At 27.3% G+C, this 12859-nt stretch overlaps 1 protein-coding gene across 1 annotated transcript; it reads left to right on the forward strand.

Moving 5' to 3' along the window:
• The first annotated feature begins 7200 nt into the window (after window positions 1-7200).
• Window positions 7201-9604, forward strand: LOC106402149 (probable pectinesterase/pectinesterase inhibitor 6). Its single transcript, XM_013842823.3, has 2 exons — window positions 7201-8228; window positions 8669-9604. Exons 1-2 carry the CDS (start codon window positions 7211-7213, stop codon window positions 9331-9333), a joined length of 1683 nt encoding a protein of 560 aa, XP_013698277.2. The 5' UTR covers window positions 7201-7210; the 3' UTR covers window positions 9334-9604.
• Window positions 9605-12859: the final 3255 nt, after the last annotated feature.

Genomic DNA, 12859 nt, shown 5'->3' on the forward strand with positions numbered 1-12859 from the left:
CGCCATCTATCACTTTTGTATTTTAATTAGGGACAGATTATTTCCATTAGTGTGTCGTTTTTCTTTTCTTGTGCACGTATGACCATAATTAGATATGAAATGTGACATAATCATTGGACTATAACTGTCTTCCATTGGCACTAAATGTTCGTAAGCTGTGTACCTAATGTAGAATCATCATCTAATTTCCACGCTTATGTGATATGTTGTGAATAAACAACAAACGCCAACTAACTTTCAATAAAGCAATCGAACTTAAGAGCAAAACGCTATTAAACCAAATATATTTTTTAAGGTTTTTATTGATCAGGTAAATGAAAAAAAGATTTATAATCCTTCAGACATATATTAATATATAGTAGTCTTAAAACTCGATTTTTTTTTTCATTTTAGGAAGCATTCTTATTCTAGTAAAGGTAATTTTTCTAATTATAAAAAGTATACCGTACCGCGGAAAACCCTCGATCCCTGCAGCCTCAAGATGTTGATTTTGATTGCGAGTAAGAGATTTAAGACACTTCCAAAATTAACACGATAGAACTTTGAATTTCTAAATGCTTAACACTACAGAAAGGCATTTCATCGACTTTAGTTATTTTTGTTACAAAAATGTATGTATGTTATATACCTATATATACATACTTTCTTTTTATTCTTTTTACTGTCAACAATGTATGTTAGAATTTAAAAACTTGTCATATTTATATGACTTCCATAGTTTCTTTTGGAGTTAAACGCATGACTAATTGTTATGATTTAGCTACGTGACAGAAAATTGCAGATCAAAGTGTCGTTTTTATAGACCTAAACACATTAATTAAAGGATAAAGTAAGAAAACTTGTAACAACGAGGAAACAAATGATTTCCACAAAAGACGGATTGAATCAACTTTCGAATACTTTAATTTGGTCAAGCTCACACGAAACTCATGTGAGTGATCAGAGTCTGAAAGCCTTCGACCTCTGATTTGGATATGTACTTAAAACACTTTCTGAGAAACACCCTAACGCTTGGTTGGTGGATTTCACATCATAACAATTTTAGATTTTTTATTGGTGATATGTGGTTTTGTGGTTGGAGAAGCAGAGTTCTAATAACTTTATTTCATCATTATTCACGCAAAATTGTATTGTACCAGTATAGGCATTCTCTTAGAAAATACAAATATATAATTTAATATGCAATTTAATGGTGTAACGAACACACGAAAATTTAGCTTTTTTAGAAGTTAACAAATCATGTTATATACAATAGTCAAAACTTTGCTAATTATCATATAGTTTCACATCATTTTCCAATACTTTTATACTTATTACGCTAAATTTTTGTAGGAATTTTTTGATTATTTAGGTTGCATCTCATTTTTAATATAGAATTTCTAAACCGTTTTTTTTCCTTCTTTTCATCATCTTTTCTAACCATTCATCTTTACAGTCTCTTATTATATATGACTAGATTTTTTACTCGCGCTACGCGCGAGTCTGCTTTAATAATTTAATTTAATTTTACAATATTTTTTAAGAAAAAGATGAATTTCGTAAAAATATTTTTATTAATATTATTAAAATATTATTTGATTTCCTATTTACATTGTTTTTATAAATTTGTTATTTTTGAACTTAGCTGTTTATTTGTTTGTATTATAAAAGTAAAATTACTGTTATTAAAGTATTTATAGTTTCTTATAAGTACATAATTTTAATATCACATAGATTTCTCAGTACATATACACTACTATACTATGCTATACACTACTATGAATACTTTATTAATAATTAGTTTTATTTTTTAATAATATTAAGATAATATAATAGAAAATTGTTTTATATACATTTTTCTATGAAATTTATTTAAAGTGTGCTTTATTATTTTTCATAGTTAAGTTTTTAGATTTAAATAACTAATATTTAGATATCAGTTTGTTTGTATACGTAAATGTATAAATGTATTTATAAACATGTGTATATTGTTTCTTAATAAAAAAATTAAAAGCGTCATATAGATTGTTCCATGCTTATTAACTAATACAACACTATTATAAATATTTTATTATAATTTTATATGTATTTCTATTTGAATGACATAAAAGATTAATCCTTATGCAATATATCTAACTTTTTTTTATTTACCAAATTTTTAGAATGAATGTATTATTATATACTTATTTTATGCATATTTGTATTTAAAATACTCTTATTTAATTCTTTTAAATGCATATCTAATAGTTTTATATGTTTACTTAGGTCTAAATCATAATAAATATTTTGATGAAATTTAAATAATAGTAACTATATGTTTGTTAGATATAAGAAAAGGAGAATATATATATATATATATATATAATTTATGCTAATATTAAATAATATTTTATTTATTAAAATAAAAAAATAAAAATCTAAAAAATTAAATATATCTCCTACTTGATATAGTTACAATATAAATTAGTGGTGGGATTATGATGTTTTAACGGTTCACAAAATGTTTTCCCCGATTGAGAAGTTACTTTTCTCGGAAAAAGGTTACCATATACTTCGGTTTATTATTATTAGTGACCAAATTTAAAAAAAAAATATTTTAGATAATAAAAAAAATTTAGGTATGTTTCATAAAAACATGTTTGGTTAGTTAAATGAATATTTGGATTATGACTTTTTAAAAATAATTGTCTCAAAATTTATTAAAATCTAATTGTTGATGAGTAAATAACTATGTTAATTTATTTAATTGATAAAAGGCAATTCAAAAGCATATAAACAAACTGTTTAATCAATAATATGTGTATTAATTGTGGATTATTCTTACCACATTTTATTTTTAATAGAACTTTGTAAGCTTATTATAAGCCAAAACTGAATTGGCCCGGTAAGAAAGAAACGAAAATTGACCAATGTTTTTAAGAACCTTTTATAATCTATTATAAAATTAGATGATTTTGTAGCCAACACCAATATAAAAATACTAAAAATTTATTTTTTACTTATTTGATTAGGTTAATTATTTTAATATTAATTATATATTTTATTTTTATGTATATGCTATTTTATGTTTTGACATACTTTATGAATTTTTTAAATAAATTTTAGTGTTATGTTTTAAGATAGTTAGCATATATATCAAGTTAGTTAATTTTAGTTCATATTTTGAAATTAATTTATAGATTTACTTTAGAAATATTAAGATTTATAAAAATATTAAACAATGATACTGATTTGGAATATTTTTCGTATTTTTATTTATATATGAATATTTTTAATAGTATATAGCCCTTATCGTAATATTGGTTGTGGACATAATTTGTTTTTTTCTTGTTAAACTCTTTTTATGTTAAGTTTTCAAGAATTTAGTATAAATACCAATCTAAATTTTAAGATAATTAATACATTAGTTAATTTATCATTTTTGTAATTTTGTATTTATTTTTATTTTACTTTCACATACATGATTATTAGATTTATGTTGATTTCTTTTTTAAAATGTTATTTTTGTTCGATAAAATTTTATTTTTAATTTTCAAATATTTAGTTTAAAAATAAAGTTAATTATTTCTGGCAAAAAAATTTAAACTTATTTAATTTTATTTTGAGAGAAATAAAATATCTGAAATTTTATATTTAAAAATATCAAATTAACATTTTGAGGATCCATATTATTAATAATAATTTTAGCTTCTATGTGACCACTTTAAATAACATATAGCCTCAATTTTAAAATTCATATGTGCTTTAGATTCATATTTTCTTTATTATTTCAAATTCTTTTATTTTTTAATATTATATTTTGTACGTAAAATTTATGATATTCTTCCAAATATTTAGTTTATATATCAATATGATTCCTTTAATGATTTTGGCTTTTTCTAAATTTTACATTGATTATGAAAGAAACAATTTTTGAAAGTTCTATAAGTAATATATAAAATGGTGATTAACATATTTTTCTTGGTGCTTCAAGATAATATATGGATATTGTCAATAATTTACGGCATCAAATTATATATAGTATATGTTATTTGTGAATATTTTCAGTTATTTCTGTTTTTTAAAGCATATAGTCCATATCATATTAAAGGTTACATACATAATTATATTTTTAGTAATAATATGCGATCAATACCAATTCCTATAAGGTACGTGAACAATCTCTTATTATATTAACTTTTCAATAATTAGCTACAAATATCAATCTAACTTTAAAGATAAGTTTTACAAATTTTAATTTATCTTTTTATAGTTTTGTGCTGATTTTTATTTATTTTTACATACGTGATTATTTATAAATATGTTTTTTAAAACTTTGTTTCTTTTTGAATATTTTTATTTTTGTTAATTTTTTTGTTTAATTTCAAATATATAATTATTTTATATATCAAGTTAATTATCTTTAATAATAATTTTATTTACTTTATCAAATTAAGATGCTGACTTTTATATTATTATAATGATATTTTTAAGTTCTATGTGAACACCTAAATAATATATATCCTCAAATTTGAAATCATATGTTATTTAGATTCATATGTAATGAAAAAGTGATTTAGATTTACATTGTCTTTATTATTTTAAATCCTTATATTTTTAAGATTATTTTTGTTACTTAATTTTATGTTGATCTTCCAAACATTTATTTCTTATAATAAACTGATTCTTTTAGTTATTTGGCAATTTTGCGTACAAAATTTATTATTGATATTTTTTTGAAAGAAATAGCTTCCATTTTGAAATCATATTTTGTTAGATTCATATGTAATGAAAAGTGCTTTAGATTCATATTGTTTTTATTATTTTAAAATCTTGTATTCTTTAAGATTTTTTTTGTTAGTTGATTTTATGTTGGTCTTTCAAAGGTTTACTTTATATATCAAATTGATTCCTTTAATAATTTTGCATTTTCACTAAATTGAATAGTAGTTTCCTTTTTTATTTTGAAATAAACATTTTTTGAAAATCTTGAAATTTTAAAATAATAATTAAAATGGTAATTTGACATATTTTGGTGCTTTAAAATAATATGTGGATATTCTCAATGATTTATTGCATAAAATTACATATAGTACATATTTTTGTTGAATATTTTCAGCAGTATATAACCTAAATTTTGTAAATCATGTGTTTTAGATTTATATAGTAATAATTGTTTGAAAGTATTGCATTTTTAAATTAACTATTATATTTGTTTGTTATTTTTATGTTAATTTTCGAAACTTTATTTTATATAGTATAGATTTGTACATGATGTTTTTAACTTTGTAAGTTTAACTTATTTGATAATTATTTATATTTTATTTTGAAATAAAAAATTTCGTAATATTAACATTTTTAGAAATACCAAATTGAAAAACGATTTGGTATATTTTTGGTGCTTTAAAATAATATGTGAACACTCTCAATGATTTATAATATCAACTTATATATAGTATATCTTAGTTTGAATATTTTCAATAGTATATAACCTAAACTTTGAAAATCATGAGTTTAAATTTAGATTTATATAGTTATACTTGTTTGAAAGTCTTGTATTTTTAAATTAATTATTCTTTTCGTTATTTATTTTTTAATTTTCGAAAAATATTAAACATTATGTTAACTTAATATAGTATTTATATTTTTATAAATTTACCTTATTCGATATTGATTTATATTTTAGTTTGAAATAAACATTTTTTTGGTAATATTAACATTTTTAAAAATAGTAAACTTAAATAATAATTGTCATACTACGATTGGTCGTTTAAATCCTACGTGGACGCTTTCGATGGCTTATAGCCTCAACTTTTATATAGATCATCGAAAACCAAAAAAGTAGCAGAAGCGACCATATCTCTTTTCTCTTTTCAATATCTCTCTCTTTCTCAATGTAAAATCTTGAAAAATTTTAGAACTTTAGACAATTATTTATAGTCACCCAATACTTCATACATTAGAAAGTTTCTTATTTTATGTATTAAGTGAATTTCCCTTTTAGATGTTTTAGTTTATTGTTATTCAACTACTTTAACATCAGTTTTCCATTTTTTGTATTTTTGTAGTATTTCTGTTTTGCTTATAATTTTCATATATAAAGGCAATATAGTATTTAAGGATATTTTATTACTTTTTTAATTTTGATTTTTAAATCTAATAATTATATATCGACACTAAATATTTAAACTTCTATTTTATGTTAATATTCATAAATTTGGAAAGCTGACAAAAAAAGTTGACCAAAAAAATACATAAATTTGGAAATCATGACATTTTTAAAACTAATAATTATCTTTTATTAGCCTACTTAATTATTTAATAGATTTTTTAAACTATTTATTTAAGGATATTTTTTACTTTTTAAAGTTTTATTTTTAAATCTAATAATTATATATCGACATTAAAAATTAAAACTTATATTTTATGTTAATATACATAAATTTGGAAAGCTGACAAAAAAAACTCACCAAAAAATACATAAATTTGGAAATCATGACATTTTTAAAATTAATAATTATTTTTATTAGCCTACTTAATTATATAATTTTTTTTAAAAAAACTATTTTTTGGAAACATTAACATATTAAAAAAATGATGTGTCATAATCCAATTGGTGGTTTTAAATCCTACGTGGACGTTTTCGATGGCTTATAGCCTCAACTTTTATATAGTATAGATTAGTTTATTTACGCACTTTATTTACTTCGTCTGTTCCTTTCTATATATTAAATTTGTTTCATAATAATCGAATTTCTATCACCATTTGAAGTCTCAGGTTTTGTGACATTTGGCATTACGGGAAAGGTCCCATGTATCTCAAACTTCTTACACATGTGGCAAACCATCAGCCTCGTGCATTTGTAAAATCAAAAAAGTTAGTTTATTTACATGGTTTGTGTGATATTTGAGCTTCCTTTCCTACGTAGTCGCTTGTGTTAAGTTCAAACCAATGGCCATAGCTAACTTGGATTCTTCAAATATCTTCTTACTTCATACATATGTCTAACATTGTTGTTTCATCTTATAAGTTATTAACTAACCACGTAAAAATGTTTCTACATTGTATTATAACAAAATAAACCATAACAATGTGAGGATACAAATTAAAGTTACAAGTTTTCCTCAAAATTCAATCATACATCACACACTCTTACGTGGTTGCATACGTGTATATGCATTTATGAGAGCTAACGAGTATCCATTCATTTGCATATACTTTCATACGTTTATATATAACTCTTACTTCCTTATGAAACCACAATATACACTTTCAAATCCCCAAATGGATCACAAACCTCCCAGATGTTTATACACCAAATACATTATACCAGTGATTTACGTCCTATCAATCTCTCATACCAACGCCTATTTCATCACTTCATGCAAACAAACTCCATACCCTAACGTCTGCGCCCACCACATATCTAATTCACCTCTCAACACTTTAGACTACCAAACCGATGGGCTCGCTTTCCACGACCTTGTGGTTAGCTCGACCATGGACCAGGCCGTTCACCTACACCGCCTCGTCTCTAAGGTGAAACGGCGTCGTTCTTTCCACAAACATGCCAAGTCAGCTTTGCTCGACTGCTTGGAGCTTTACGAAGACACCATAGACCAACTCAACCACTCTCGGAGATCATATGATCTTAACTTTTCAGCGCATGATAGACAAACCTCGTTAAGCGCTGCCATAGCTAATCAAGACACTTGCAAAAACGGGTTTAAAGATTTTAATCTAACGTCTTCCTATTCAAAATATTTCCCTATACACGTTCACCGAAACCTCACTAAATCGATAAGCAACTCTCTGGCGGTTTCAAAGGCCGCGGCTGAGGCGGTTGCCGAGAAACATCCAGCGACAGCGTTCACAAAATTCAACAAGCAAGGAAGTAGCGGAGGAGGAGGTGGTGGTGGTGGTCGGAGATTGATGTTTTGGGACAACCAGTTTCCTTCGTGGATCCCTCTTACCGACCGTAAACTTCTGGAAGGTTCAGTAACCACGGCTAAACCCGATCTTGTGGTAGCTAAAGACGGTTCGGGTCACTACACAAGTATTCAACAGGCGATAAACGCAGCAGCCAAACTTCCTAGGAGAAACAAGAGACTTGTGATATACGTTAAAGCCGGCGTTTACCGAGAAAACGTGGAGATCAAGAAATCAGTCAAGAACGTGATGGTTATCGGTGACGGCATCGACTCTACCGTCGTCACCGGTAGTAGGAACGTTAAAGATGGCACGACGACGTTTCGGTCCGCAACTTTTGGTACGTCGTCCGTGCTAAATATCAAAAATACCTTTTTTAAGTAGTCTTTATTGCTAACTATATCGATTGTTCACACATATACATAATTTTTTTTATATAAAAAATATTATTATAAACTTTTACTACTAAATAAAATTACTTTTAATCATGAAATAGCTACTAGTTAATAACTTTTCGCCAAGTATTATTTCATAACTTTTCAATAATTTTTTATTTTCAAAGTATAATTTCTTCTGCCAAAAATATGTTTTTTAATATGTTAATATTTTGCTCTCTTTTTTAACGTCTAAACACATAATTTACCCTTTAGATATAACTCTTGAATTTTGAACCAAAAATATATAAATGTATATAACTCTTGAACTATTATTTAGCAACATGATATATTTTTTGTTTGGTAAAACAAATGATATATTTTATTTCTTTTAACCGGTCAACAGCTGTTGCCGGCAGCGGTTTTATCGCACGAGACATAACATTCGAGAACACTGCGGGACCGCAGAAACACCAAGCGGTGGCTCTCCGGTCAGGCTCAGATTTCGCCGTCTTCTACGGCTGTTCTTTCAAAGGCTACCAAGACACTCTCTACCTTCACTCCCGCCGTCAGTTCTTGAAAAACTGCAACGTCTACGGAACCGTCGACTTCGTCTTCGGAGACGCAACCGCAGTCCTCCAAAACTGCAACATCTACGCTCGTAAACCCATGAGCGGACAAAAAAACACTGTCACGGCTCAGTCCCGCAAAGACCCTAACGAGAACACAGGTTTCGTCATCCAGAGCTCGACGGTGTCTACAGCGGCGGAGACTTACTTAGGAAGGCCGTGGAAGCAGTATTCTAGGACGGTTTTCATGAAATGCAGTCTGGGAGAGATGGTGAATCCAGCGGGGTGGTTGCCTTGGAGTGGTGACTTTGCTTTGAGGACTCTTTATTACGCAGAATATGGTAACACCGGCGCCGGAGCAAGTGTCTCCGGTAGAGTTAAGTGGCCAGGTTATCATGTTTTGAAGGCGGCGACTGAGGCGGGAAAGTTCACGGTGGAGAATTTCTTGGACGGGAATTATTGGATTACTGCTGCGGGAGTGCCGGTCAATGCTGGTCTTTGACTTTGCGTTTCATTAATGTTGACTTTGCTTGTGGAGACTTTGGTTTTTGTTGGCGTGTTGATGTTTATATGATATAGTTTTATTGTCCATGTGGATTGGATATGGATCGTTTTGAACACAGAATAAGAAAATCAATGTAATGTGGGGTTTGGTCGGAGGAATTGGTATACTATACATGTATGTTATCCTAGGTAATAATCCGCGTCTTGCGTGGAATGTGATTATTAGTTTCGTTATTTTTTAATAAAGAGACATTAATCTGTTTAATCTGGATATCAATTCGGTTTTAGGTTGTTTTTTTGTTTTTAATCTCCTAAAATATAACTATTATTTTAAATCAATATTTATTTGGTTTATTCGGTTAAAATGTTTGATTTTTTGGTTTTTTTTTTCCTGTGATAATAAAAAATTACTATTATTTGTTTGTTTTCATGTTATGAATCTTAGATAGCCGTGATGTCGAACCAATGGTTTCATATTATAGTTTCTAAACGGATAATAGTTAAAAAGAAAAAAAATTATTAAGACAAATCATTTTACTAAAATTTAGAAGCATTAAGAAAAATAATATTTTAACTTCCAAAAAAATTAGATATTTCAGTTGTGGTAAATACTTAGTTATAAGGTGCTCACGTCGATGTGCACATGTATGTGTATGTAAAAGTATATAAAGATGGTTGATAAATATATAAAGATACTGTTAATTAATATTAAATAACATTTTTTAAAAATAATACATGAAAAAAAAATTCTTAAAATGAACCAAAAATAATCCGGGTTGGGTTAATGGTAAAACCCAACTAAAATCGAACCAGTTAAAAACTACTATCGAACCGTCGAAAACCCAGGAACCGGCGACCCAATGAACCGGCCAAACCCCGGTTCGTATATAAGCCAAAATTTTGTTAATGAAACAATTAATTTTTCTTCTATTTAAGTAAAAATAAGATTTATCAAAGATTAATAAAGTATTGTCTCTCGCCTTTTTCTTTTGTCGTCTCTACAACTCATAAATTACAAGAATCACAAAGTTTAATATTCACGTCAAGATATTGTTTTTGTCTACTTCTCACTTTTTAAAAAAATTTCTTCCATGATCACTTCTTTTGAAGACTTTAAATAATTGAAACATTTTCGTTTCTGAAATTTGTATTTCAAAATATAACTTTTACCTAATGTGTATATAATTTTTCTTAAAGGTGATGAAAATTTAGAGTTTAAAATCTGTGAATAACATTTAAATGTGCTTTTCATATTGATTTTAGATTTTAATTGTTATTTTTAAGTTTTTCTACACATTATGGATATTAATTTAAAATTTTTATTTGATATGATCTATTATTTTTTAAAATATACATATTATTTATAAAATATCATTAAATTTAGTTTAATCTAAGTAAACCCATCGAACCCGGTTCAGACCCGGTCGAACCACAATGACCCATGACCCAAAAACTTTTCGGTTCGCTGGCCGGTCCGGTTTTAAAAATACTGCATTTAATATATAAGGGATAAGCTTTGAAAGTTGAAATTGCAATTGTCATTAATTAATTAGATCATGGTTAGCTTTAGTATATTAAGTTAGTCTCATTGTGATTTTAGATGGATCTATGGTGCTTAAACGCTTAATTATGTAGACTTTGTAACAGTTAAATTAAGTTTGAAAAAAATTCTATATATATGTGGATACTATGCTCTAGGTAATGAGATAGCACTCCTGATTTTCTTTTTAGTGTTTACTTTGTTTTTAAAAAAAAACTTTATGGAGGACTTGAACACTTATATACATATATTATACTGTAAAAAACAATAAATGTAAACTTAGAAAACTACATTATATTTATGTTTGCTTGATAATCAACATCGCAGGTTATTTTAGAGCGTTCGTTGTCCAATATAGAAATATGGGAGGGTTAGAGATGCTCTAATCCACCTCTATTTTAGAGATAAAAATATGGGAGGGTTGGAGATGCTCTAAGAAAGTAAACTAAAAACATTTTCACAAGATGAACACGTGTCAATCAGTAAGCAATAAATTACAGGTATATCCACAGAGATAGGCCCTTGGGACTGCGACAAGAAACCGAAAGGACTGTTGTCTCAGTGCGTCTCGTGAATCATTTCTTCCCTAAGGCTTCGAATGGTAAAAACAAATCAAGCGGGACAGATCAAGCAGATCATGCAGATCAAGCAGGACAAGTGCAGATCAAGCAGGACAAGTGCAGATCAAGCGGATCATGCAGGAGAGAACCAGATCAAACCGATCAAATAATTTATTATAACTTATAAATGACAAAATCATTTAAAAACTATATATCATATATTAAAACAATAAAAATGACACCTAGATATCTAAACAAATATCTTAGATGTTATAGTATCGCCCGAAATACCTGTAAATGTTTTATAAGATGCTTATACTTCTTTTATTTTCTTATTCAAAAAATTAAAAATTATTTGACAAAAAATAATAAGTAGAAAATAATAATTTTGTATTGTTAAAGTTGTAAATAAAATAAAAATATTATATTCATAAAATTAGATAAATATATTTTTAAAGTTATGTGTTGTAACAAAGTTATTTATTGACCAAACAAAAAAAAAAGCAGATCAACACTACCAAATGTTGGCGGGTGAGATCTGCATGCAGATCTCCTGCTTTTTCCACAAAAAGACAAAAAATATTGAACTGCATGCAGATCTCCCGCTTGAACTGCTTTTACAAACAGAAAAGAGTGAACGGTAAATGCAGTGCGGGAGAACTGCACTTGTCCCGCTCCTCCATTCGGACACTAATTCCGATACCTATTTTCTCTTGTGGTTTTCTTATTTTTCTCTACTTTTTCTCCCTCAATGGTAGATACTACGACGACACTTTGACTCTTTTTTTTTTTTAAACCATTCAAAATTATTTCATGCTTTGGATCTAGGTTTCGAATGGTAAAAGCAGTTCAAGCAGGACAGATCAAGCAGGTCATGCAGATCAAGCAGGACAAGTGCAGATCAAGCAGGACAAATGCAGATCAAGCGGATCATGCAGGAGAGAACCATATCAAATAATTTATTGTAACTTATGAATGACAAAATCAGTTCAAAACTATAGATCATATATTAAAACAATAAAAATGACACTTAGATATCTAAACAAATATCTTAGATGTTATAGGATCGGCCGAAATGCCTGTAAATGTTTTATAAGATACTTATACTTCTTTTATTTTCTTATTTATAAAAATTAAATATTATATGACAAAAAATAATAGGTAGAGAATGATAATTTTGTATTGTTAAAGTTGTTAATAAAATAAAATAAAAATATTGTATTCATAAAAGTAGATATATATATTTTTAAATTTATGTGTTGTAACAAAGTTATTTATTGACAATAAAAAAAACAGATCAACACTACCAAATGTTGGTGGATGAGATCTGCATGCAGATCTCCTGCTTTTTTCACGAAAAGACAAAAAATATTGAACTGCATGCAGATCTCCCGCTTGAACTGCTTTTACAAACAGAAAATGGT

Source organism: Brassica napus, chromosome C5 (assembly GCF_020379485.1).
Source record: "Brassica napus cultivar Da-Ae chromosome C5, Da-Ae, whole genome shotgun sequence".
Classification (NCBI taxonomy): domain Eukaryota; kingdom Viridiplantae; phylum Streptophyta; class Magnoliopsida; order Brassicales; family Brassicaceae; genus Brassica; species Brassica napus.